The sequence below is a fragment of the Ursus maritimus genome, unplaced genomic scaffold (assembly GCF_017311325.1).
Source record: "Ursus maritimus isolate PB19 unplaced genomic scaffold, ASM1731132v1 scaffold_21, whole genome shotgun sequence".
NCBI classification, from domain to species: Eukaryota; Metazoa; Chordata; class Mammalia; order Carnivora; family Ursidae; genus Ursus; species Ursus maritimus.
The window spans coordinates 51,864,973-51,892,654 of NW_024424564.1; the positions used below are offsets into that span (position 1 = coordinate 51,864,973).

The window sequence follows — 27,682 nt, forward strand, 5'->3', positions numbered from 1 at the left end:
GCACCGCCAGCCTCAGAAGAACATTCCGGGCCAAGACTCTGATGTGAGGAAGAGTCTGTCGTGTTTTAAGACCAGTGGGAGGAGGCTGCAAGAGGTGGGGGAGAGGGGTCGTGGGGGGCTGGACGGGGCTCGGAAGACGGACGAGGCCAGACCACGTCCAGCCCTGGTAGACAAAGACTTACTCCCAGTGACAGGGAGCCGCCAGAGCTTTTGAGCAGGGCTGTGACATGATCTGAGCTAAGCGTTTTAAAAAGCCACCTGGGCTTCTGGGAGAAGGGAGGGGTTGGGAGTAAGAGCTGAGATCAGTCAGGAGGCTGTTCCGGCAGCCAGGGCATCAGATGAAGCGGTAGGGGGGAGGTGCAGACCCGGGGGAGAGATCTCGGAGGTTGGAGCTGCCAGAGGCGTCAAGGCTGACATGACAGCCAGGTCTGTGGCCTGAGCAGCTGGGGAACCAGGAGCCCCTTGGGAGGAGCGGGGAGGTGGGGGTGGGGAATGAGGAGGTGGGTGTTGTGGCAGCCGGGGCCCGTTCTAACCTGGGTCGGTGGCCGGGTGAGGGTGGAGAGCTCGGCAGCACACGGGTGACGTTTAGCGCCGTGGTAGCTGGGGCCTCCAGGAGATGGTGGTCCGGATTCATTGGTTGGCCGAAGGCCGAATGGCCAAGAATTTCTAAGTATTTGGCTGAGCCAAGGATCCCCATCTTGGAAAGACTCCCGCGGTACAAGAACAAATGTGAAACGTTACTGGGATTAGTAATCATTATCACGAGCTTGTTATTAAAAGTAGCGGTCAGGTGGCACCCTGTTGTACACCTGACACTAATACAACACCGTATGTGAATTATGTGTGGGTAAAAGAAGTGTCGGTCAGAATTCTGATGTTTTAGATCGTAGTGTGTTGGTGTGGTCATTCCTGCGTGACCTCAGAGTCGTGACACCGGACATTCGTGATGGGGGTTCCAGCTGTCCTCCTTGTCTGAGGGGAAGACCCAGCTCCCCTTCGGCTCTTGGACTCAGAGTTGGCTGTGGGCGATGCTGCTGTCTTACTGAAACGGCCCCTCGAGCAGGTGCTTGGCTCCCTGCCGGAGGGAGGTACTCCCTAGCGTTTGCAGAAGCCAACTTAAGAGTGTTGAGCTCCCTTAAAATTTTTTCCTTCCGAGGCTTTTGCACGCCCCTGTGGCTTCATTCACCCAACTGCTTGAAAAAAATAGTGTCCTAACCCTGAGTTCTAGCGGGGACAGCCTTGGTACACTGTCACCGAAGCTCGGGACAGGCTCTGAATTTGCCTGCGAATGATGTTGGTGCCTCCTGGGCCTCGAGTGATGGGGGCATCTTTAGAGCAGGTGTCAGGTAAGAATTCTTGCCCCTCGAGGCACGTCCTTTTGGTCCCCTCTTCAGCTGGCCCCAGCAAGCGCCACACTCGCTCTGAAGCTGCTTGACTGTCCGTCGTGCCGCGTCGGCTGTGTTACCCACGGAGTGTCGCGGGAGGGGACTCCGACGCGGGCAATCTCTGTGTCTTGGAGCAGCTGCCTTGCATCCCGTGTGAATATCTTACTTGAATACTTTAAGGCGATTCTAAACTCTCTCGTTTGTCAAGTGGGTTGACACACTCCTCTGTTGGAGGAGAAGAACCATGCAAGAGAATATTCGGTTCTTAACGGAAAATCAGCACGTCTCGCCTGGGGGTTGATGACTCGCTGCTGATGTTGCTACGGTGATGCAGCAGTGACCCGTGTGAACTCGTGCTCCGCCGGCCCAGGGTTAGCGGAGTGACACCCATGTGGACCAGACGTTTGGCTCGTCGTTGTCTCCGGAGGCAGAAGCCTAAGCCAAAAAGGAGGTTGTGGCTGAGTGCTAAGGCCAGAGCTGACTTCTGTGCGTCTAGAGAGAGGAGAGGTCTGCAGCCGGGGCGCTGGGTCATCAGGAAGCGGTCAGGACGAGGAGGGGCCAGCGAAGGAGTCCGCAGGGGCTGCAGGGTCGCCTGGTGGAGGGGACGGCAGAGGCGTGCCGGGCTCCCTGTCTCCCAGCGGGCGAGGCTCTCGGGCCAGCCAGCTCTGTAACCCTCCTTCCTTCCCCAGGATCCTCTGCTCTGCCCGGTTACACCTGGGGGACCTGCTGTGTATTTTTCGGGTGTTCATACGGAACAGCTGTGGCTTATCCAACTAGGACCTATCAGATGCAGAGGGACCTCAGAATGTATAAACAGCACCCGCTTCCAGCCCCTGCAGGATGCGTTTGGTTGAGCTGCTTTGTTTTGCCTCTAGCACTCACGGCTGCCAGCCCGATGTTATGGAGGTGAGGCTGCCTCCCCACTGGGGAGCCTCTTGTCTGTGCCGCATCCTGGCCCCAGGACGGTGCCTGGCGCACAGAAAGTGCTCATTGAGCTATTTTGTGAGCTAACGAGNGAAAGAGGGAAGGAAGGAAAGGAAGGCACAGCCCAGGCCCCACAGGCATTGCTCTATAATGATATTATCCTGGAGGGAATATCAGAACGGCTTGCTCTTGTTCTCATCGAGGGAAGGGAGGACACAGGGAGCAAATGTGGGGTCAGCGGGTCTCCAGACAGAATGCTGTACATAGAGCTTTGCTGGGGACTGCTTGCAAAGCAGGAACCCCACTGTGACCAGCCTGGACTCCACTGCTTGTGTGCTGTTGCTCCCGTCGGTGTCATGGCCAGCAGCCAGGTCCTGGCTCGAGGCCGGTCGGGCTCTGTGCCGGGCACCGCCGTCCCTGTCCCGGGGAACAGGTCACTGTGTTCTGCGATGCTGCAGCTCTTGCTTTGCCGAGGAGAGACATCCCATCAGGAGACACCTGGGTCTTAGAGCCCTTTCTCTAAGCCCCCTTAGCAGGTGCGGGGCCCCCTTGGCCGGGGGAGTGGGTGGAGCTTCCGCCGAGGCCAGGCTCGGGGTCAGTCGCTGGGTCTCCAGCAGGTGTAGGTGGTTCTTGTTGGGGTCCTCCAGGTTGCTTCCGGCTCTCTCTCGGGGATAAAGTCGTTCGTGGCCGTGTCTGGGAACATCTCGCTATCCTTAGGGCGGTGTCCTGCTGTTAGAGAAACAGGAGGACCCACCACACTGCTCCTCCGCTCCAGCCCCCTCCCTGTGGGTCCCCTCCCTGCCTCCCAGTTGCACCTTGAGTCATTTTTCCCATGTCATGTGCCTAGAATGTTCCCAGGTGGGACACCTCCAGTTCTGCCCTCGACCTCCACACCTCCTTTCTGCTCTGGAGTACTTTTCGAAGGAACACGAAGGACTAGAAAGCTCGGGGCTCCATGGCTCCCTGTCCTTGACAGCACCCCGCTGCTCCGTGATGATCTGCTTGACTCGGGTCAGGCGGGGGAGTGGCCCCCCCTTGCGGCCGGGTCACCAGGCGGCCCCAAGACCCTCTGGTGTTTGCTGACGCCCTGCATCTTGCTCTTGTCCTTCTCGTTGCAGAAAAACTGGCGGGCTGCAAGCTGAATGTGGCTGAGGTGACGCAGTCTGAGATCGGGCAGAAGCAGAAGCTGCAGACGGTGCTGGAAGCCGTGCACGGCCTGCTGCGGCCCCACGGCTGGGCGCTCCAGTGGACCGTTGACTGTGAGTAGTCTCGGGGGACACCGAGCCTGTCCCCTCAGCTGGCCTTGCTGTCATGCATCGTGGCCTCTGGGCTTGCATGTTCAAACCCTGTTCCCGCTCCTGCTCTGCGGAAGGCAGCCAGGACAGGCCAAAGCCAGCGTCCCCACTCTCAGGAGCCAGCTCCGAGCTGAGAGACGAAGTCACGCCTGTCATTGCCTTTTTTCCCCATGCCTCAGAGAGGAGAGAAGTTGTTTCTGGGAGGGTGGGTCAGGGGAGGCTCCCAGAGGAAGGAGGGGAGAGAGAGAGAAGCTCTATGGGGTTCTTGGAAGGGACCCAACCCAGATACTCATGGCACCAAGAGCAAATGAGCTGTTTTACCCGTGACCCGCGGAGCAGGTCCTTGGGAAGAGGTCCATGCTGGCCTCTGGGGTGAAGCGCAGAGCGTGCTGGCCTGACGAACACGTGACATCGCGGTAGTTCCAGCCAAGACATGAAGCGGGAAAGGTGAAGAACTGAAGTGAGAGAAGCCAGAAAGTTCTTTGTCGGGGCTGCCTCCTCCCCCCCCCCATCCTCAGTGCAGGGCAGGCAGGGTCTGGCTGGGAAGCTCTCCCCACTGCCAGGGGCCCCTGGGCTTTGGTGGGACGAGCCCTAGGCTGCGGTGACCAGATCGGCGCCTCATTTCTTGGCATTGAGACCTATCACAGACCCAAGCCTGTCTCAAGGGTCGTGGGTGCTGTGGGTGACGAATGGGGTGTTCGGACGCCGTAAGTCCTGCGCGGGAGTGAGTATGGCCCACTGTCTGAGGACTGGAGAAGAGTTACAGCGTTGGGGACGGCAGCCAGGGACCGAGGCGGGGTGGGAGTTCACGACTTCCCCCCAGAGCACCATCCGCCCCTGCTTGCCTCCCTTGTGCAGGCGGTGGGGAGGGCGGAGGCACTTGTAAGCGCCGAGGCACTTGTAAGCGCCAGAGATAATAGTGCACATTATTGTGACGGCTAAGTGGCCACGATGACCCATTTTCCACGAAATTCTCCCTTCCCTGTGCTAATTTCACTCTCCTGCCCGCTCCCTCTGCTTATCACACCACCCAGTTGACCCTTTTAAAAATGCCGTGCTTTTGAAAGTGGTTGCACGTGTCACCTGCAAGCCAACAGGAAGGAAAAGAATGAGAAAAGAGAAGTAAATTCACACGGGGCGCTCATCATCTTCATTTTTCTGTGGCCTGTGCTTTTTTTTCCCCCGTGGTTTTTCTCTGCGGTCTCCTTTGGACGTAGCGTCTTTATTGCCTTTTGGACCTGGGCTCGGGGTTCGTGCAGAACCCCGATCTAAAGCAGCTCCCTCTTCCCTCCCCTGACAAGCAATTCACGGGAAGAACCTGGTGGCCATCCTCCATCTCCTCGTGTCCCTGGCCATGCACTTCCGGGCCCCGATCCGCCTCCCCGAGCACGTGTCCGTCCAGGTGGTGGTCGTGCGGGTGAGTATCCGGTGGTGGGCTTGCCCGCGATGTCGCGGGAGGGGTGTGGGGACGCGTTCCTCCCGTGGATTCCATCCCTGCTGCTTTTTTTTTTTTTTCTTTTTTTTTTTTTTCCCTCCTCCTAAGAGGCTACCTTCTCTTTTCCCCTCTTGACAAAATGTGTGTCTCGCCCTGGCTTGGAGACAAACGACTGGAGCCGGAGCAATGGCACTGGTTTGGAGAGAGGTAGATTCAAAGCCATGAGTGTATTGAGGTTTAATTTTCCAGATTTTTTTTTAAAAGAACATTCATTTCTCTCCAAAGCCAAGTAGTTGGAATTCAGTTCTCTTGAATGAGCTGATTACTCACCGGGGAGGGCTGAGAGCAGCGGCATGAAATAGATACCCCAGTTAGAGGTCCCCTGCATCTGCTCCCCATTACAGCCGTCGTTCCCCACGGTCTCTCTCTGAGGGTCGTTTCTCTTGCTTCCCTTGGGGAAATGTAACCAGGAGCCGGGGTCCTTCTGCCAGGGGCAGAGCAGGCTTTCCTGCCCAACCCCCTGCATTTAAGGGGACAGGCCTGGCCCCGGCTCTGTGTCTGCGGTCTTGTCCAGTAAATGCGTACAAAGCACCTACTGTGTGCTTGGCACTGCGCACTGGCTATCAGGACACCAAATGGGGAAAACACTCGGGTTGCGAAAGCACTGCTGTCCTGCCAGACCGATGAGGTTTCTCTCGGAACCTGGATGTCTGTGTGTTCATAGACTTGTGATGTCCAACTCCACGCTTTCCCTTATTGGCCCCGTGCTCTCTGAGGGCTGCAGAGCTCTGGCTGGTCCTGGTTTTCCGAAGCCGTCTGACCCCTCCATTACCCTGGGAGCTTGGCCCTGACCCGGTGGCTGGGAATGCCCCTTTCTGGCATCAGACGACAGTTACCCACGGCCGTGTGGCCCTGCTTGCTTCCTAAGGGGGGATGTTGGTGGTCAGTGGTGGTGATGGGGTCGGGGACCGCTGGAGGCGGCCGGCTGGGAAAGGCTTCCCAAGGACATGTGGGCTTGTGGTTCCCAAACCCGTGTCCGTCAGACTCGGGGCCCCGTGAGTGCCATACAGCTCAGTAATCAAGGCATTTCCTTTCAGGCCCGTGCTTTGGTCCAAGAAAATCTTTGGGGTTTTCAGAAAGTTTTACTGACTCGGGCAAGCACTTGCTGGCGCCTCCTGCCTGACCAGGGTTACGGAAGGATTCTTTGGGCTACACCCAAAGGGGTATGAATCAGGGAGAGAAGGTCCCGGGAACTGGCCGGCCTCTGGCCTCAGAAGCCCACCTCCCGGACCCCAGGGCCTGTCCCTCCACGTCTGGTTAGCCGGTTGGAGACGGGAGATGCAAAGAATATGGGGGTCTGTGGACGGAAAGGATGAGGACAGGGGCCTCATTTACCGCCTGGCGGCATGGCCTCGGGTGATCACTTGATGCAGTGATTTCCCCAGAAAACCGAGATTATGCTATAAAACTCTGAAATACTCAGCTTCAGTGTCCAGGACCTCACCCTGGGCTTGGCATCTAGTAGGTGCCTAATACATGCACGGGTGCGTGAGTGAGTCAGTGAGTGAAGTGTCTCTGCCTCCCGCGGTGGGCTCTCCTGGGGATCATTGAGGCCGCCGATGGCGCTCTGCTCAAGGCTGGTTGCTCTGCGTGTACAAGAACCAGCCACGAGAATTCCCCGGAGGCCAAGTTCAGGAAGGGTTGGGGAGCTCAGATTTCGAGAGGTGTCCACGGTGGGTGGCCCGGCGGGAAGTGAGTTCCCCGTTTGTCAAGGGGTTCCACGTAGGGGCTTGCAGTGGTTGGATTAGCTGTCTGCCAAGCACCACCCTGAGGTCCAGGGACGTCCAGGCTGCCCCCCATCCCCAACCCCCCCACCCCACCACCATTGCTGCCTCTTCACACCTCTGGGGCTCCCGGAGAAGTCCGTCACGCACGGTGTTCCGTCCTAGCGCTATTGTAGCAAAATGCCACAGCCTGGTGTTTAAAGTAACATTGTTCCCTCACCGTTAGGGAGCGGAAGTGCTACGCGAGAAGTTGGCAGGGCCACACTCCTTCTGAAGCCCCCAGGGGAGAACCCTTCCTTGCCCCTTCCAGCTGGTGGCTGCAGGCTGTCCTCCGCATTCCTGGCCTTGTAGACTCGTCTGCCCAGGCTCTGCCCCTGTTGTCACTCGGCCTCTTCCTTCTGTGCCGGTGTGGTGTCTCTGGCTCTGTTTTCTCTTACAAGGACTCTAGTCATGTTGGATTTAGGGCCTACCCTAGTCCCTTACGGCCTCATCTTAACTAGCTGTGTCTGCAGACACCCTGTTTCCAAACAAGGTCACGTTCTGAGGTTCGGAACGGACATGACTTCAGGGGGTGGGGGCCCAGCTGCATGGATAGGGGATCCCTGGGGAGTTAGGGTGTTTCTCCTGAGGACCCCCACCCCCCCAGCTGCTGGCTCTCAGAGTAACGTGGAGAGCCTGGAAGGGGGGCAGTTTCCAGCCACCAAAAGGGTCACTCCCTGTGGTCACCTGCAGTCCGCCCCCACGGGCGTGGCTTGGAAGCTGCCCCTAACGTGGTCTGGCCCTGGGGCTGTCTGCACGCAGCGTGGCCACCCTGCCAGTAATGTCCTTCCCTCCGTCCCCTCTGGCTGCCCACGTGTTTGTGTATTTATTTGTCCATTTTGGGGTTTGCAGAAGCGGGAAGGCCTGCTGCATTCCAGCCACGTCACGGAGGAGCTGACCACAACAACGGAGTAAGTGGACCTGCTCTCCTGCCCCCAGGCCCTGCCCCGGCCAGGGACCCGCACGGACGCGGGGCCCCGTATCCACGCGACATCCCTCAACCCAAGGATGAGATTTTCACACGAGGAGCACTGTCCTCGCTTTACAAACTGCAGGCACTTCCTTCAGAGATTTTTTTTTTCCCCTTGGGAGGAAGGGCAAGGTAGCAGTTTGGTTTAGTATTTAAATGAGAAATTCTCCCCAATAGAAAAATACACAAACTACGTGCTGTACCGGAGTTAGAACTTCCGGAGGCTGCCCAAAATCTTTTCTGGAACGGCACCGAGAATGATAAGTAAAAATAGAACTGATCCCATTCAGAATCTCCGACAAGGAAGAAAAGCGTAAGGAGAATTGAAAACATTGAGCTTTTGTGGGCTAGGTTCGCCCGCGTCTTCAAGGTTTTCCGCTGAGGACAGAGTTCTTCTGTGAAGCCTTTGGACTTTTATTCCTTATTTTAGAAGGTGAACTTCCAGACCGTTGGGTGGGGGGAGGAGGTGTTCAGAACGGTTAGAGCCCCCATCCCGGCTCATTCGTCGTCCATGCCGCAGCTCCATCGGAGAGGGAGCCGCACTTCGGAACTAGAACTTCTGTCCGAGACCGTGCCGAGCCGTCGCGCGTCTCTTAGAGAAAGCCAGAGGGCTACTTTTAAGAAGTCTAAGAGGCTTCAGATCTATTGAACATAGCAAATCAAATGGTCTATTTTGCGTGTAGCTTTTAGGAGCCCCCACGACACCCTGTTACGGATCTTTAAAATTCTCTGCATTTGCGCCTCTCCCCCAAACCTGGTTCAGTTGAAACAGAACACTGAAGATTGATTGTCTCGGCGAACCCTCCCGCTCCCTTCATGGAGTGATTAATTACCGTGTCACCGGTTCCCATCCGGTCTTTCACACATCCAGGCTGACACGGGAGACCAGTCCTGGCGTGGGAGCCGCCGGGTAAATTGGGGAGCCTGCCACATGTGGCCTGATAGGCAGCACGTCTGTTCCAAGCCCATGGGGGTGGGGACGGGGGCAAGGGACAAGGGACCCGTAGTGGCCCTTGGGCAGCCAGCCTGGCCTGTTTGGGAGGAGGAGGAGGGGAATGAGCAGTGGGGTGGTGTCTTAGTTATCCATAATTATCTGACAAACCACCGCAAAACCAAGGGTCTTACAGTGACAGTCCCTTTATCTGTCGACAGTGCCATGGGTCAGACCCGGCTGGGCTCAGCGGGGCAGGTGTCAGCTCGTCTGCTGGTTGGTGCTGGCTGGTGGCAGGCCTCTGTCCCTCCACCTGTGCCTCGTCCTTAGGGAGCTGCATTCTGTGGGTCAGAGCAAGTCACAAGGTCATCCTGGGTCGGAGAGGGGGAGACGCGCTACCTGCCGTTGGGAGAGGCAGCCAGGCCCGTTGCAGCGGGGCGGATGTGCAGCCCGGGGGGGAGTGCGGCCATCTCTGCAGTCTCCCACAGGGTTTGGTGACCTGAGGGAGGGCAGCTGGGGGAGTTGGGAGCTCTGGAGTTGCAGCTAGCAGGTGGGCGAACGGCCCCGACAATTCACAGCACAAGGGCCCACTGTGTGCCGGGCACTGTGCTGGCACCGAGAGGCTGAGGGGCTTGGGATAAGGGCTGACAGTCTACTGGCAACAAAGGCCGTGTCTGTAGAAATGTGAATTCCAGCCCGGGCAGCTTGTAGGAAGGACTGTGCGGCCCCAAATTCAGGGTGGGGAGAGATCTCCAGTCCTGCTTTGTCTTCCTGCCTCCGGGCTTGCCCTCCGCAATCCCTTCCCCTCTGTGTGGCCATAGGGGATAGACGAGCATCTAAATCGTCCGATGGCTGCAAAAACCACAAAGTGCTACCCCACCCACCCCCTGCCCTTCCCGCTGTATCTGTCCTTGGCGCTCTGGCAGCCCACCCTCCCGCAGCCTCAGAGATCCTCCCTACCTTCTGTCCAGCCTCAGCCTCTTTCCCATTTCTCTTTCTAGAGGCCGCTCTGAGGTCCCCTCCTCCGGGAAGCCCTCCTTTTTGCCAAACACGAGTGGCTGGCTTCCTTTTAGTTCCCGTAGCATCTCCTGTATGTGACACTTTGGGTTCATATGAGCTGTGTTGAAATGTGGGCTTATGGGCAGGGCCACGGGGTTTATGGGTACGGGGTGTTTATTTCTGTATTTCCACGGCTTGCACATAGTAGCTGCTCAAAAGATGGAGCCTAAGGAGACTTGAGTCTAGAGGGATTTGGGGTGATAGAAAGACCTCCTTGCCTCTCAGGAAGCTCATACTGGGGAGCACATGTGTACTGGTGTCCTTGCCGTCCTCAAGGAGGGGTTAGCCTCTGTGCCTTGTGGTTTCAGCCTCCGCCCCTAGAATCAGGGCCCAGCCTGTGATTCTTCGGGATCCTTGAGTTTCGTGATTCCCTGAACGTGCAGCGTGCCTGCTTACAAAAGCTGACCATTCAGCGGCTCCAGAAGACCCTTTGTCTGCTGAACTGTTCTCCCTATTAACCGCTCCCATGATTTAATTCCCCCCCCAAATGGCTTTAAAGGGGTGGTTTAACTGATGGTGGCCGCTTGCTGCTGGCCTTGTGCAGACATTTAGAAAGCCACATGCGCACCTGTCCTTTGTAATTAGAGGGACAGAGAATCTGTTAAAACAGGATTTACATTTTTACAAAAAGCCCTTCAACAGGGCAATTTGGGGCTCCAGCTTTGGGGTTCCCTCCATCGTGACCTCACTGTGTTCTGAGCCACCTGCTGACGGCTCTCTCTTTCTCTTCTCGTTTGCAGGATGATGATGGGTCGCTTTGGTAAGTACCCGTGGGGGTGGGGAGCCCGAGGTCACGGGCACTTTGGGGCTGTGACAGGAAGCTCCGGCATGCGTGGTGATGTGCTGTCACACAGGCAGCAGGGCCCGGGGGACCCTGTGGGGTCCCCTGTAGCTCTCCCTGGGGTCTCTCCGCTTCTCCGAGCTGCCACAGGCAGGGGGATAAGAAGAGCGGGGGGGGGGGGAGGGGGACGGGGTGGTTATTCCTGTTTTCAGTGACTGTCCCCAAAGAGCCCTGTGCCAAGCAGCATGACCCCATCTTCATCTCAGCAAGGGGTGGTAGATCACAGGACAGCTTGGGACTACATTTAAGCCCTCAGGGTAGGAGGCCCCTGGCTCTGCCAACACCAGAGGCCTTATGAGTGAAGCTCATTGCTTTGGGGGATATTTCAAAACAGAAAGCCCTTGACCCCCAAATACCACGTTCTGCAGTGAGCACAGCTGTGAGCAGGAGAAGTGGAAGCCAAGTAGTAGTTTTCCGGTGTGCCCTTCGAGCCTGGCCAGCCAGAGCTGGTCCTGCAGCTGCGGGGGCCTCTGGGAGAGGGGTGCCACCCTGGAGTCAGCCACGGGCCTGGCCACGGGGCTCCGTCCCCTCACAGGTATCAAAGGGACCCATGGTACGCCGCTGCTGGTGTGTGAAGAGGGGACGTGGCTCTCGGTGATGTCCTCCAACTTCCTGAAGTAGGCCTAAAGCCACGCTGGGGAAGTTCACGGGCTTTTTCAGTCCTTTTTACACGTCTTTGTTATTTTTAAAGAAAGAGAAAAGGGAGCCCTCCTGTGTCCAGTTGCCGAGGGTGTGGTGCGGCAGTGGGGAGTGTGGGCCACGGGGCCAGCGTGGGCTCCCAGAGAGGACAGGTGTCAGGCCCTGTGTCCGAGTGGGGCCGTCAGAGCATCATCAAGTGTCTTTGATTTTCTGTGCCACGTCCTGTCCCTGTTTGACACGGGCCTAGCTCAAGGTTTGGGGGACCCGGGGAGCGTCCGTTCTGCTGGGCTGTGTGCTGCATCGAGGGGGCAGGAGCTGGGCCAAGAAGCCCCCGCGAACAGTGGTTAGGGTCTGGGGTCCAGGGTGGTGACTTGCTGGGAAAGAGCCAGGTGTCACAGTATGAAAAATGGACTCAGCCACTGTGCCAGCGAGCACGGGAGACGTTTGAGCCTTCGGGGCCATGGAACCGCGAGACGTCCATGGAGTTACTACTTTACAGGCTCGCCCTGCTTATGAAACGCGAGCAGGCTATTAGTGGGTGACAGGCAGTGAGTTCCGCCCCCAGCTCCGGCTTCTGCTGGTGCAAGCGCCGAGATCCCCTGGGTACCCAGCCTGGCAGCCTCTGTCGCAGGTCGACCTCCACCACCTCTCCTCCTGTGGGACCCTCCGGGACCCCTGTAGTCCCCGCCCACCCCCAGTCCTGGTCCCCGGCTTGCCCCTTGAGTTGGGGGTCAGGCTTCCTAAGGTACCCCTTTACCTCTCACTCTCCTCCTTACCCCCACCTTGGCTTAAGCTCAAGCCACAGCCCTTGAGGGGGCCTCCGAGCCCTTCAGACCGCCCCTTCGCATGCCCCACCTCGTGTCTGGCCTCCTCACTCCCCCTGCATGTCCACCGCCTGTGGCCCCGTTCATTCGAGAGCACCCCAGGGTGCCCCCTCCAGCTCTTGCACTGCAGTGCCCTCTGCTCGGAATGCTTTCCCTCTGGATTCCCCCATGGCTCACGCCTCAGCTCCTCCTCAGGAGGCCCTCCCTGACTGCCCTGCCCCACGTCCTGGCAGACTCGAGGTGCCAGGACAGCCTGGAGACCCTCGGCCCCTCCTTCTGTCCCTTCACCCATGGCTTCTTGAACTGTAAGCATCCTGTGGGCTGGAGTGTGTCTCCCTCAGCATGCCTCCCCCCGCAGCCGCCAGCCCAAGGCCGCAGACATTCTGGGAGCTTCCAGAATACCAGGTAGACCCTCCTTGGCTAACGTCTGCCCACTGGGTTTCGCAGGGGGTCCCGTTCTGTGCTCATTTCTCACCGGAGCGCTCTGAGCTCGGGAGGGAGGGGTCACCCTGCCCCCCAGAGCCCCCCCTTCCCTGAGTCATCACTGTCCTAGCTGAGGTGGGCTGGGAGGCCCATCTCCCCAGAGGAGCTGGGAGCTGCTGCCTGGTCTCCATGGCAACGGGCTTGCTGGCTGCCTCTCCTCCGCAGGCGGCCCCTCCCCCGCCCTGGGCTTCGGGACAGGAGAGAAGCGGGGAGAAGCTCTCCTCTTCCACCCCCCATCTCCTCCTCGGGTCTCCCCCTTTCTGCCAACAGAGCTTGTTCCCCCACTGCGGCCTGACTGTGCCAGCTGTGCCACCTCCAGCCACCACCCTCGGGCGCTCCTCACCCTGCGGGACCCAGCCGCCCTGAGCCTCCTTCACGGGCCACGCGGTCTGCCACCCTCCCTGGCTCTCTGGTGCTTCTCTGTGTGCTTTCTGTTCCCTCTGTCTGGAACGCCCTTCCTCTCCTCTTGTCCCCGCAAACCCTGGCTCAACAGAAGGCTCCCGTGTGACGCCTCCCTCGGCCCCTGGCGCTGTGTCTGTGGGCCCCGGACTTGTGTGTGCCTCCAGGGGCCAGGCCGCTGACGTGAACGAGGGAAGTAGCTAGAACATCACGTGGTCTTCTGCCCCTCGGCCTCTGCGCGGGGCGGCGGTGGGGCAGACTGGGGCGCCCGCACCCCCACTTCCACGGGGTGCCGGGAGCGGGCCCAGCGTTGGCACAGCTTCCAGCTCCTGCAGACAAGCAGGAATCCCGATTTATATTTTAAAATGTTACTCAGACAGGGGCGCCTGGGTGGCACAGCGGTTGATCGTCTGCCTTCGGCTCAGGGCGTGATCCCGGCGTTACGGGATCGAGTCCCACATCAGGCTCTTCCGCTGTGAGCCTGCTTCTTCCTCTCCCACTCCCCCTGCTTGTGTTCCCTCTCTCTCTGGCTGTCTCTCTCTGTCGAATAAATAAATAAAATCTTTAAAAAAAAAAAAATGTTACTCAGACAAAACAACTTTATTTGGGCTAAAGTTTACATCCACGAGGGTTGTGCCTGGGCAGACACGGGACCATCCTGGCTGATTCGGCCCCTTTCTCTGTCCTCTCTGGCTTGTTGTGGCTACCTGTCGTTGTTGTGCTACCTCAGTTTACCCATCTGCCTCCACCCAGCCTGTGTCCCTCCCTGTTTGTCCCTGTGCCTGTCCCCAGAGCCTCCAGAGGGACAGTAGGGAGGGCCGGGGTCAGAGAGGGCGTCGAATGAACAGAGCCCGAGCCCCAGCGACACGCCTGCCGGGCAGTGGGCTTGTCCCCCGATGCGCCGTGTGCTTCATTCCAACCCCAGCCGTGAGCTGGGGACTATTTTTACTCCCACTTTACGGAGGAGGAAACAGGGTGAGGGAAGGAAGCAAGTGGCCTGAAGTCCCGGGACTTTGAAGGCGGGCGACTGGGACCTGTTCTCCATTCCCGAGGCCGGGCTTGCCCAGCCACGCGGGGCGGCGCTGCTCCCCTGCCCCGGCTGCAGGTGAGGGCGGCACGAGGGCCTCCACACCCTCCCGTGGCTCCCCGGCACGCCTTCGCTCTGTGAGCCCAGCGGTGGCCCAGCTAAATATACCCGGCTGACGTCAAGCTCTCTTCTGCTCCCAGGGCTTTTCTCAAGCTGCATTTAAAGTTTGTATTTTGCTTTGTAAAGATTTAGCTTTTATCCCCCCGCCCTTAGCAGGCTGTCGTATTGAGTATAATCTGACTTAAACGATTATAAAAATAATTTACAGCTGCTTTGGTGGAAAAGCTGGAGGAGGGGCACTCTGCAGGGCCGGGCCTTTTGGTTGCTGTTGGCTTTTAGGTGAAGGAAGCTGGGCGGTCCTCCCCCTGAACACATGCACCCCCCTTGCATGTGTGTATGCCTGCTGAACACACATATGCACACATGCCACTTGCATGCGTGCGTGCATACACACCATACACGCACACCCCCACGCATGCGTGCATACACGCCATGCACACCATACACACACACGCATACCCCCATGCCTGCGTGCGTACACACCATACACACGCACGCATACCCCCATGCATGTGTGCTTGCACGCTATACGTACCATGCACGCACATGTGCACACACATGCCCCATGCATGGGTGTGCATATACACACCACGCATGCTTGCACACATGCACACAGCCCTTCGACCTCTCCCTTCCTCTTTGCCTCCCACCTTCCCTCTCCCCACCCCCAAGGCCAAGGAGGACGCTACCTGGGCTGGGGCTCTGAGTTGCCTCCCCACGCCCTAGACCTTGGACACTAAGCACCTTCCTTTTGGGGCCAGGCTGGGGGGAAGGGCTGGGACGCTTCTCCAGGAGACCTGGTTCTCTGCTTACTTGGGTATCAGCCTATCTTCTCTCTGATTTCTCATTCCCTCTCCCCCTCCATGGGCCAGGCCAGGAAATTCTGAAGCAGGCCCGGGTCAGCTCTGGTTCTGGGTCCCCGACCTCTCCAGAGAGACAGTGGAGGCTTCCTACCCCCACCCCACCCCATTTGGGTGGGCTCCCAGCCCCCAGAACTCCATGCTGGGATCTGCCCGCAAGCCCCTGCTAGTAATAGTGGGCCTCTTTGCTGGCTGAAGTCCTCCGAGCATACGTTGCCCTGGGCACCTTGGGGGAACAGCTGGCTCCTGGAAGATTGAAGTGGGGGCCCCGGGGCCTTCCAGGTGTCCTCCTCCCTTTCCCTCTCTACCCCACCAGTGACTCCCCACAGCCCTGTGTCCACTCCGAAGCCTCAGTCTTCCTCTATGCCCCCCCCTGCCCCCCGCGGCAACAACAGGCCAGAACCAGGCACCTGGGTCACGGCCCACCCAGCTCCTTCTTATCCACCGAGAGCCACGTTGACTGGCCTCCAGTGGCCTCACATTGGAGAGGGAAGGGATTGCTTCTGTGTTGATTTGGAGCACATGGCTGGGCCTTTGAGTAGTGGAGCAGGTTGGGGCTCACCTGGAAGGAGGAGGGTGGGTGGGACATGACGGAACAGGCCTCCTCAGGCCCTGCAGGTGCTCCTACAGAGGGGGACACCCCCAGAACGATTGCTGGAGAGAGATTCCGGAGCAGGGTCTCCTGGTTTGTTGATTTGTTCTGAGGCAGTGGAGGGAACAAGTGAGACAGTGGTTTCAGCCAGCAAGGAGCTGAGAGTCCAGCAAATAATATCCAGTAGACACATGATAATAAGATGTACTCTCAAGTAGTAATTAAGGGCTATGAGGAGTATACTAGGGTCAGAGGACAGGTAGCAGGCATGGCGCACTCTTTCTAGACGTGGGTGGTCATGGAAGGCCCTTCAGAGGAGGTGAGATCTGAGAGCACCCTGAAGGAAGTGTGGCTGGTGAACAGCAGGTGCAAAGGCCCTGTGGTGGGCCTGTGATGGAGGAGAAGCCGGGAAGCCGGTTGGTGGAGTGAAGTTAGGAAGGGTGCGTGTGTTGGGGGGTGACTGTGCCCGCTGGATCCTATGAGCCCTGGGGGAGGGAATCACTCATCTAGGAGTGATGAGAAGCTGTTGGAGAGTTTTGGTCGGGGCAGGGATGGGGAGGGGCAAGAAATGATCCGATCTACAGTGTTGCTGCTAGGAGAAGGGATCGGAGGGCTGGGAGTGGAGGAGGGAGGCCAGCTAAAGTAGGAGGCTGCAGCCGCCACCCAGTGAAGGCCGTGGGGCTGGTGTGGGGCTGGCAGGCGTGCCGGTCGGGAGACATGCTCAGGGGCACCAGTGAGATTTACTGGTACGCAAGGAGTGTGGGCAAGGAGAGAGGCGGGCCAAGGGATGCCTTAAGTCGAGGATGTCATGGGGGCGGATATTTGCGTGCCCCCCATGAATTTCATGTTACAAGATAGAAACAGAGAGTGGGAGGACGTAGAAACATCTTTTCCTTGATTCTGCTCCTGGACCGCACCTGCCCTTTGGTTCTGGCGGGAATGAAGAGGATTCTAAGCGGGCGGGGAGAGTAGGGGCGGGACATCCTGGGAGGCCAGGAACTGCCTGGTCCCCAGGATGGCCGGGGATGTTTCCATAAACCCTGCCTGTGCTTCTCCACTTGGCCACACAGAGCGGGATGCCTTCGACACCCTGTTCGACCACGCCCCGGACAAGCTCAGCGTGGTGAAGAAGGTAAGCTCCAGGCTGGGCCGCTTCCCGCTGTCTCTCCGCAGCACGCGCTCCATGCCGGGAAGAAGGTGGGAACATGTTTGAAATCTCTGAAATGTTTGCCACATGGATTGAAGTGTAATTATAGTCAAAAACGTAACTACAGTGCATAAAATTAGCACCTTTTAACTCAACATCTCTGCTCCCTGGGTATCTTCCTGCCCACCCGCCCGCTTCTGTGGAGCGAATTACCAGCCAGCGCCCGCGTGGGGCTTCATTCCGACTCAAGGCTTTTTCTCAATGTGGAAATGTTTCTAAGTGTGTCAGCATGCTGGCTCTTGCAGGGCTCATTACCACGAGGCTGTATTCACAACCTGCCCGGCACACAGGCAGGCCTTTGCCGGCTAAGCTGCTCCATGCATGTGTTTGGCCCATTTCTCTCCACACAGGAGCGCAAAGGACAGGCCCTTCCTCAGCCCAGGCAGCCTGCACACGTGTAGGTCACTGGTGGAAAAAAAAAAAAAAAACCGTGCGAACTGAGGCTGCGGAGTCGGGGGCTGGGGAATGATGAGCTTCCAGGGGGATCTGCCAGGAGGGCTTGTTCTCACCCAGAAGGAATTGAGACTCAGCTCTCTGCCTGTGGAGTTATCGGAGCGCCTGCAGACGTCTCACTTGGGGAGGCAGTGGGAGGATGGATGCCCTTTCCACTTCCCTGTAAAATCCGAGGAGCAGTCGTTTCTGCCCATGACCTAGGGGAGAGAGCTCTTTGTCTAGCACAGTTGCCCAGGTTTCTTAAATGCAGGACTTCTCAGGACCTTTAATATGCTGACATACGTTTGGAATTCTCCAAGAGGGGACTTGGTAGGAAGCATTTTCCACATTTGTTGATGGCAAGATCTGTGTGTTTATCTTGTGATTGAATGTATTAAATTCCCATGGAACCCACTTTTGGAAAATGCTGGTCCAGCCTGGGACAATGAGATTATTAGTTCGTGGAAGCACTTTACAAAAGGCTGGCAGAACCATCCTTGTGGTCCTTACGGGGTGGAGCCTTCTTAGCATCCTTAGGTCGTGAGTGACACACCTTAGGGCCTCCGAACAGTGCCCCCAACCCCTGCCCCTGGCACATGTGCCTCCCAGGATCCCTGACAGAACCCATTCAGTGGATGCACAAGAAGATTCAAATCTGGCCCCCCCACCTGTCAGCTGTATGACCTGAGGCAGATTATAACCCCTACCTCAGTTTCCCCATCTGTCAGGACCAAGGCAGGACCCACCTCTCAGGGGCGCTATGAGAGTAATATGTCATCATGTCAGTGCAAAGGCCCTGCGCACAGCGCACTGGGTAGCTTGGAGTGTGGCGTGACATGAGGTCTATCTTTCAGTAGATACGATGTTAGTTTGTTGTTTGAAAAGACGTATTTTGGGACCTGGGGACAAACAAGACAAAATCCTTTTATCTGCCCGACAGCTTCCTGCTTCCAGCCCAGCTCTTCCACATCCCATATTGAGAGTTGCAGTGTTGGTGGCTCCTTGTACCCCAGAATAAAAGGGGGACCCCGTGCACCTCTCCCGGGTCACCCCCTCCTACTCTCTTCCATCCCGTCCACATCTAGCCGCACCCTGAAGATCCCAAAGCATTGGCGCGTGTGCATAGGGCCTGGGTGCCTGCTCTGCCCGCCCCTCCACTCCCACCCGGCCTGCCCCCCGGACCCACTCAGATGCTCCCTCCCTCGGCACCCTGCGGGGGGCACATGCCCGTCCTTGTGCCCGGCAGACCTCCGTGGCACGTCTCGTGGGCCCTAGTCCTTGATTTCTCTGTCGCCCCCACCAGGTACATATATGGAGAACTGCCACCGGCTCTCCAGGTGGGACCCGGTGTTGCCGTCTTCGTGTCCCTGGTGTCCAGCAGAGTGCCTGGCACGTAGCAGCTGCTCAGTAAATTTGAGTAGCGTGAATAAGGAGGGGCCATCATGTCCAGGGGTGGGGTGGGTGCGGCTGGTGTTGTGTCCCGTTGAAGCTGGGTTTGCTGGCTGAGAAAAGTTGCAGGTGACAAGTTTTAAACTTCTGCTAGAGGGGAGAAGCCGGTGGCCCTGCTTCCCTGGGATCAAGCTTACCAAAGCTTATGGAAGCGGATGAGTGTGGCCCCTGAGGTCGCCCTTCTGTCATTCCGGGTTAGTCTGCGACCCATCAAAACACACAGGCATCTCCTCCCGATGGTTTTATCCTTCTTGAGGGAGCTGCTTGTTCCCCCGCAGGACCGTTAAACATGTACGTGTGTGGGGACAAACACGTGTGCGCCCGGGTTGGCGGACAGAGACGTGCGTTTTCTTCTCCAGCGGCGAGAGTAGTTGTAGGCATTAAAACCAGGGGTCGCGGTGAGAACCTGAGCCTTTTATCTGAGCAAATAGAGGGGAGGATGGACGCGTCCCACAGAGCCGGTGATGGCAAATGTCAGATCCGTCCCGTTGGACGGGGGCAGGCGAGTGGACTCTCCCACTCACGCTCCCGTGTCTTTGCTTTCACAGTCTCTCATCACGTTTGTGAACAAGCATCTCAACAAGCTGAACTTGGAGGTGACGGAACTGGAGACCCAGGTGAGCACGTGCTGGGGCTCTCCGGTCCCGGGCGGGCTGCGCCGTCTTGTCCGTCTGGCAAAGAATGGCCACCCTGCAGTCGGAACAGCGAGGCCCAGCCGCTCTGGCCTCCTCTCGGGCCCTCTGTCTTAATTTTCTGTGGCTGCTGGAACCAAGGGCCACAGACATTTCCATCCTCGCGGTCCTGGAGGCTGGCGTCCCAGACCCGTGTGGGCAGGGCTGCTTCCTTCCGGGGCTCTGAGGGGGTCTCCGTGCCAGGCCTCTCCCCCAGCTCTGGGGGCTTGCTGGCGGTTCTTGGCTTCCGTTGGGTTGGAGACGCCTCGCCGGGATCCCTGCCCTCATGGTCACGTGACGCTCCCCCCGTGTGTGCATCTGTGTCCACATTTCCCCTTTTAGTAAGGACACTGGTTGTGCTGGATTAGGGCCCATCCTGGTGACCTCATCTGACTCCGTTACTTCAGTAATGACTGCTTCCAAATAAGGCCACATTCACAGGTTCTGCGGGTTAGGACTCCAACACGTCTTTTTAGGGGGACACGGCTCAACCCATAAGACCCTCTGAGGCGTCACACCTCCCCCACCAAAGGGCCTTGGCATGTGCAATTCTTTCAGTCTAGAACGTTCCGCCCCTCCCCCCCCTTCTGTTCTCCATCGCCATGCTTACTGCGCAAGTGCTCCCTGAATACCTGTCCAGTGAGTGTGCACAAAGTATTTCTTCTGCGGGAAGCGTATGAAGTGTACTCCCCCACCCCACTCAAAGCTCACGCCACATAGTAAAAATATGTTTCAAGCGCTCAGCAGGCATCAAAGCACAAAACATAATTTTCCCGGGATTAGCCGGGTGCTCGAATTCGGAGTCGTTAGTTCTTGGTGCAGATTCCTCTAACCCCCAGCTGATCCTTCTTAAACCCCTGGGTGATTGCCTCCGTTCCTGTCTCTTTGCCTTTTCTCATTTGCTTTTCTAATTAAAAAAGTGATTCAGGTTCATTGTAGAAGGTCCGAAAATGACGACAAGCAAAACAAAAATCCTTCCTAATCCCAACACCCAGAGATAACTGTGCTGAGGGTTTTGTTCCGGACCTTTCCTCCACCTGGCTGGCTAGTCACGGACCTCACGGGCCTGTCCTGGAAAGCTGAATGGGCTGTTTTTAATGAGTGTATTTATTTGTGCGTTTGTCGCAGTCTGTGAACACTGCACACTTAGCCTCTGATTACTTGCCGTTATATCAACATTCCAGAAGAGTCCTACACGGAAAGTAGCAGTCCTCCTTTCTCCCTCCCCACGTCTCTCCCCTTCATCCTCTTCAGACCTGCCTGACTGCAGTTAATGGCTGCATGTGGGTTCTTTCTGGGTGTTTTATACGCACAAGTGTATTTTGTTAATGACAGTCCGTCATCCTGTGCAGCTCCTCCGTAATGTGTTCGTTGTCATCGTTTTGTCGGGAGTCTGTGTGCGTGATTCAATCTCACCCTTTTTCCGTCGCCCTGTCTGTCTGTCTGTCGGTACTGGTCACCTCTGAGGACTGCCTTCTGTTCCGTCCTAAGGCCGTGCTGCGTGAAGCCCGCTGTCGTGACGGGCAGCGCAGGGCTGTCTGCACACGGCTGCCGCTGCGCTGGGGCCTTTGTCTGCTTCGTCAGGACACACTCCTGGGAGCAGGGGTCGTCGGAGCAAAGGCAGCGATGCTTTGAGGGCCCAGGAAGGTTTGCCCGCTGAACACCCTGGGCCCTGCCAGCCGCTGCCGACTCTCACTTCCCGAATGGCCCGCGCCAGCAACAATCGCCGGACGCCCCGGACCGAGACTCGACACCTCGATTTGCATTGATCTGGGTGTACCCAGTGTCTCCTTTTTCTCTATCTGCACACTTAAAGTAGTATCTTAAAAAGTGTTTTCAATCACTGGTCCAGCAGAAAAGAGGTATTTTTGGAAATAATGTTCATCATCAGGGAGACCTGGGCTCAAAGCCCTGCTCGGGTGTGTGTGTGTGTGTGTGTGTGTGTGTGCGCACGCAGGTGTGCGTGTGTGCATGCATATCTTTTTCCCTCCTTTTTAAAACCACTCTGTATTCTGGGCAGCTTCCTAGCTGTGTGATGCCGAGCCAGCTACTCAGCTTCTCTGAGCTGCTCTCATGGTGAGCGGGCAGCAGACACGGGGAGGCTTAATGGAGGTCGTGCCTTTCCAAGCTGGGTGTTGATGAAGACGGTGCCGTGGGACTTGTGGGGCGTCCGCGAGAGTCTGAGCGAGGGCACAGCCCCGCCTCAGGACGAATGTGTGCGTTTGCTGATAAGCCGCCGTGCTCTGCCTGGCGCTCGCTCTCCCGGGTGCCCCTCTCGCTCCCGGGCGTTCCCTGCAGCCACCGTGTCTCCCACCACCCCGTGCGCGAGAGGGCCGGCGCTGGGTTCGGGGAGGCCGTGGAAGGCAGCAGAGGCTCTCTGCCCGTCTCGGCTCCCTACACCTCCCAGGCAGGTGATGATGGGGCAGGATCTTCATTCCCGGACGGCCTGAAAGTGAGTCCGTGTTGTCGAGAGAGCCGGTTTCTTTGGGCCTGCTGCTGGCTGGTGTCAGCGGGGGAGTGTGCCAGCACGGTCTACCAGACAGCTGTCCAGGGCAGGCCCGGGAGGGAGGGTGTCCCTCTGCCTTGTGCTTTGTTTCTTTGCTCCCCTTCCCCTTTCAGCATGGCGATACTGGACATGTGTGATTTGGACTTTTCATCTTTTTTTTTTTTTTAATGATTTTATTAGTTTGACAGAGAGCACACACGCAGGGGGAACAGGAGAGGGAGAAGCAGGCTCCCTGCTGAGCAGGGAACCCGATGTGGGGCTCGATCCCAGGACTGTGGGATCATGACCTGAGCCAAAGGCAGACGCTTAACCAGCTGAGCCACCCAGGTGCCCTGGACCTTTCGTCTTTAAATTGGAGGCCTTGGGGTCTGCCTGGGACAGTGGAGGGAGCTGCCGTTTTTAGTAAAGTCCTCCTTCGGCTCATTTTACCCACTGCAAGTTGCTGGTCTCGGGGAGCTGAAGGGCTCCTGGGTGCCCAGCCCCTGTTTTCCGGCACGGCGGTCTTCTAGACCAGGGGACCACACCTGCCAAAAGAGCTTCCCTTTGTGATGGAGGAGTTCTGTCGGCACACGTCTACTACAGGAGCCGCTGGCCATGTGTGGCTCTTGAGGCCCTGAAATGTGGCTGGTGCGACTGAGGAATGGAATTTTGTATTTTTGTTAATTTAAACATTTTTTTCAATTTAAGAGGTTTGGAACTTGGTTACATAATAGCGTGAATGTACTTAAGACTGAACTATATGCTTAAAAATGATTAACATAGTGCATTTTATGTATGTTTTATCGCGACTAAAAAAAAGTCCGTATAAGCCGGACACAACAGATTAAATCTTGTATCGTTTCACTTACATGAGGTCCCTAGAGGAGGCAGATTCCCACAGTCAGAGAGCAAAGTGGTGGGCGCCAGGGGCTGGGGGAGGGGGAGGAGGGGGAGTTCCTGTGTAATGGGCAGGGAGTTTCAGTTTTGCAAAATTACATGAGTTCTAGAGTGGACGGTTGGATGGATGGATGGATGGATGGATGGATGGTTACAGCATAAATGGACTTCATGCCAGTGACCCGGATGCTTAACAATGGTTAAAATAATAGATTTCGTGTTACATATATTTTACCGCAGTGAAAACGGATAAACCAGCAACATTCAAACAAAAGAAAATGTCTAATTTCACTAAGCTCATGCAGCCAGTCTCGGTCGTGTTGGACGACGCAGTTTCAGACATCTGGAGACTGGGGTCCTCACAAGGTCGGGCCGTGCAGCGGACCCCAGCAAGTCACAGCCCCTCAGAGATGCCATCTCGGTCCTCTGTGGGGATGGCTGAAGCCTGCCCTCTGGGTGCCTCCCGTACCTTGGTTCTCTTGTCCCCTCGGGCGATTTGTCTTACCTTCACCGGTGGCCATTGCTTTATCTGTAAAAGGTGTAATTGCTTCCTGGCTTATTGGGAGTGGGGGAGGCTGTCCGCCAAAGAGCTGGGTCTTTTGTTCTAGATTCCCGGTCCCCCTCCTGTGGATGGGAGGTGCTGCTGGGCCAGGTGGCAGGGAGAGGGGTCTGGATTGAGGGCTGCAGCCTGCAGGCCTTTCCCTGACCCAGAGCCGCCCGGTGTTCGGGGCCCAGCTGGGATGGACACTGGAGGTTCATCTAGCTGGACACGCAGAGGTTCACGGTCACCGGGGCTCAAGCAGGGGAAAGTCTCATCTGGCACCGTGAGCACAGCTAGAAGAACGTGCTCAGGCAGCTGACAACGTGAGCAGGTGGAATGGGGCAGCAGAGCCTAAACCAAGCATAGGGCGCCCTGCAGGTCATTCGTGGACGGATCATTCCAGCAGCCGACACAGACATAGTGGTCACTGTATCTGGGTATTCCCTGTCTGCCTTCTCACTGGGTCCTCATGCCAACCCTGAGAGATGGGAGCCAGTGTTACCCCGAGGTCAACAGTGGGGGGGACAGGCCTTGTGGCCGGGCTGCCTGCTTCCAGAGCCGTGGCCCTCTCCACGTGGATGCACTCCAGCCCCAAACACATGCGTGGCCACATCCAGTCCCGGGCGAGATGCTCTGCACCCGGGGCCTTCACCTAAGTGCAGGTTCTTGCCCGAACGAGGCATGGATTTCTTTCAAACGTTTTCCTTCTTTGGGTCGGATGCAGAACATTCGCCCCCTCCCTGTACGGCCCAGAAACATCACCCCGTGTTTCTCTGTAGTTTGCAGATGGCGTCTACCTGGTTCTGCTCACGGGCCTCCTGGAGGACTACTTCGTCCCCCTGCACAACTTCTACCTGACCCCAGACAGCTTCGACCAGAAGGTAGGTGTGGGGTCCCCGTCCTCAGAGCGGCCCCGGACATGCTCGCTAAAGCGCACAGCCCACACCAGCCCCCGATGGCTCTTTTTGGAGTCTAGCTGGAGTCTTCAAAAAAATAAAGCTGCCCCCAAAATGGTACCGCAATGAGACATAACCCAGCCCTCAGTCATAGAAGTAAACCCATCCGCGGTGCCAGGCACGCCCGAGTGCCGTGTGTCGTGTTCTCTTCGGGCTCCTTCCCATCGGATGGTACCGTTTTTAATCATGGTGGCCGTATGTCCGTAGAGTTGCACATCCTTCCCCTGTTGTTGCCACGCATATGTCACCTCTGGGTTTTCCAGCTGCTTCCGATTCCCCCAAGTGCTGTTCTCGGTGGTCGCCCAAAGTCCCATGGTTCTGATACCACTCTCCCTGTTTCCCCACTCTTGGACAATTAACTTGTTTCTGGGTTTTTTTCCCCATTAAAATAATAGGGCATCTTCTCAAGTATATCTGTCTATCAATCTATCGATCGATCGATCTATCTACGTATGTATCTATCTCCATTCCTGTGGATTGTTTCTAGGGAAATTCCCCACATAGGATTGTTGGGCTCAGAGGGCCCAGCCTGTGGATTCAGGTTGCTGAGCCCCCCGTGTCCCCGTCTGTGCCTGGGGGTTTTGCCTGCTGCTCACGGCTCCCCGGAGTTCAGCCTGTCCAGGCAAGAGTTCGCGCATTGCCTTTGGAAACTTGGCTTCTGCACTGTCCATATTGCTTTGGACTCACGGGCATCTGTCATTGGATTTTCCCAAAGTGCTAGACCCGTGAGTCAGAGAGGCAGACAATGCGAGCAGGTGGCAGCAGCCAGGGAAACATCCGACAATGGGGCCAGTGTTTATCAATCTGCATGCTTCTGGCACCTTGCAGGCACTTTGCTCGTGGCCAAATGTTGTTCCTGCCTCGCCTGCTGAGATGGAATCAGAACAGATTAGAGAGGGCCTGGCACGGTCGAGCCGTGGTGAGTGGAGAGAGCGCGAGCCAGAGGGGAGCGAGCAGAACTCCATCAGGAAACAAGGGTGCCTGTGCTGTCGTTCTGGAAACGAGAACACAGATAGTGTGGGGAAGAGGCTCGTGTGTTTCCAGGCCCGACAGGGCTGGTTGCAGAAGCATTGTTTGGGAGAGAGATTTCCTTTGTTCAAATTAATAATAACACCAGCAGGAACGGTGAATCGAGCCAAGCAGCCGGAACTGGGTTTCTTTCCAAGATGAGACTGTGCACATGCCGGGCAGGGGGGCCTTCTCTCCGGCCCCGGCCTTGTTCCCTTTGCAGCAGGGGTGAAAGTTTTTGTGGCTCGTCGCCCTGGCCTGGGAGGCGTGAGAGGCCCGAATGACCGTTCGCCTTCGCCTCTGCCCAGAGCCGTGAAGGGAAGGCTTCTCGGGGCAGCATCCATCCAGCATGCTGGGAGCCCGTTCGCACGCGCGAAGGGGAGTCTCTGCGGGCAGCTGGAGCTCTCCTTAGGGAGGATGCTGGAATTCCGGTGCATTCCTGTCCGGCTTCCTGGATTCTCCCCCTGCCCCTCCTAGGGAGTGGTGGTCATCATGGCAGCCACTGGAAAGTTCTTTGTGAGCTCGTCATATTTATCAGCTCGACCGGCTCACAGGCAGTGGTGTCTCCCTGCTGCATAGAGCTGAACTCGCTCCAGGCTGGGCCCCGCAGCCGAGCTCTCGGGCCGCGGTGGCTGCCGGGGACCACCCAGTAGGTATCTCCGGGGGCCCGGGCTCCGTGGGGCGCATTGGCTCCGCTGCCAGGGATCTAGAGCGGCTCTGCGTTTTCTGGGGAAGGGCAGTGAGGTTCGGTGATTAAGATCGGGACGTATCGGGGGCTGCTTTCCCCAAGCGGAGCGATGACCTGTGTTTAAAACAATTGCGCTGGCTTTTAAACAATGAGACCAGACCCCTAGGTTCCTACACACAGACGCACCACACTCTTCGAGCTTTCTGAGACATGGGTACGACCCGTGGCACACAACACTCTTCGAGCTTTCTGAGACATGGGCACGACCCGTGGCTCTTTGTTTTATAATCTCACTCTGTGGGAGCCTCTTTGCTGAGTACCTTGTGCCCATCGATCATCCTTCTGGAAGATTCCACAGCATCCCTCTCTCTGGAGTGTGGAGTGTGTCCTGGAGACTCAGAGGTGGTTCTTACCGGCAAATAGAAGAAAGGGCTTCGCGTTCTCGAGGTGCTTTCCCTTCTGTCTTCTCATCTGATTCCCTCCCTGGGGACGAGGAAATAGGATCTCAGAGGGGCCTAGAGACAGCCTAAGCTCCCACAGTCAGCAGGGCAGAGCTGGAAGAGCCCACTCCTATTCTAGAACCATCTATCCTTCTGTCACCTGGCCAGGTTTTCTAAAGTCCCTTGAATTGCAGAGGGAAAGGATTTGAGGGGTCCTGGCTGTGTGGCTGGCTCCCAGGGGCGTCATGGGGCTTTGGGGCATGGCGTATCGCCTGGTCCCCTTGGGTCTGGGGATCTGTTTGCCACTCTGCCTGCCCTGTCCCGGGGGCCTGGACTCAGGGGCAGCTTCTCTGCAGGCACGAGGGTAGGTAGAGGTGAGGGCGCGGCTGGGGCGAGAGCAGGGTGGTGGTGACTTCCTGTCTGGCGGTTTCCTCATACTGAGAAGGAAGCAGAAGGAAGGTCTTGCACTGCGCAGAAGTGGGTCTGGTCAGGAGCTGTTCTCTGTGTGGGGCAGGCGTTGGGGTTTCAGGAGCCCGACCTGCTTAGCACTGAGCACTTTCGAGGAGCCATCGCTCCCTGTCCTAACTTGTCTCTGCCCTGGGGCTTCCTCTGAAAAGCAGCCTCAGCTCACCCCACGGCCCTTCAGGCCGGGCCGGCTCCGTGCCCCTGGATGTCTGATGCCCTGCCTGGGGTTCCCATTTGGCCTTTGCCCGAGGGCCTCAGGAATGGCCCAGGGTCCTCTGGGCCCCCTGTGTCTGGTCATGTGCAGCCCCGCCCAGCCCTGGGTGTGAAGGGCCCGTCCCCACACGGGGCCCCTCCAAGCACCACCTGCCCCGTGCTGGTGCTGCCGAGGGTCCTGGAGGCTGCTGCACGGTCCCTGAGCTGCTAGAGGTTTTTGACCAGCAGCGGATGATTTTGTCAAACATCATTTTCCTGGTTAATTATTAAACTATAAGTAAAAGGATCATGTTTCTGGTTCATTTACACTGAAATCATGAAGATATTACTGTTGAAAGAATATGTGATTACTGAGAGCCCCGGGGTCCTCTCCAGCTCTGACTCTATGATTTATTTTCTATTCTGGTGCCCCCCCGCCCCGATCCTACCCCCAACAACCTCTGCTCCCAGCAGCTGTCTGGCTGTGATTTGATCACCCGGCGTCTCTGTGATTTAGGTGGATAAATGCAGCAGAGAAGGTGTTATTTTAACCGTCTTTAGAAGTTGCTGGGGGAATACAAGCTTCCAGCATCCTCGTGGGCTGAGTGGTACCTTTCATTTCAGGGAGAAGCCACATGGGGGGT

At 57.3% G+C, this 27,682-nt stretch overlaps 1 protein-coding gene across 5 annotated transcripts in view; it reads left to right on the top strand.

Moving 5' to 3' along the window:
• PARVB (parvin beta) overlaps positions 1-27,682 on the top strand; it is a 98,131-nt gene that overhangs the window by 65,468 nt on the left and 4,981 nt on the right. For 2 of the 5 annotated variants that reach the window (XM_040637679.1, XM_008702905.2), the window contains exons 5-11: positions 3,428-3,568; positions 4,906-5,021; positions 7,715-7,773; positions 10,563-10,582; positions 16,678-16,739; positions 19,244-19,312; positions 24,069-24,170. In XM_040637679.1, the coding sequence (XP_040493613.1) occupies positions 3,428-3,568; positions 4,906-5,021; positions 7,715-7,773; positions 10,563-10,582; positions 16,678-16,739; positions 19,244-19,312; positions 24,069-24,170 (569 nt within the window). Of the gene's footprint in view, positions 1-3,427; positions 3,569-4,905; positions 5,022-7,714; positions 7,774-10,562; positions 10,583-11,031; positions 12,417-12,436; positions 12,532-12,879; positions 13,504-16,677; positions 16,740-19,243; positions 19,313-24,068; positions 24,171-27,682 lie in introns of those variants that run through there. The other 3 variants (XM_040637682.1, XM_040637680.1, XM_040637681.1) reach the window with 3 other exon arrangements.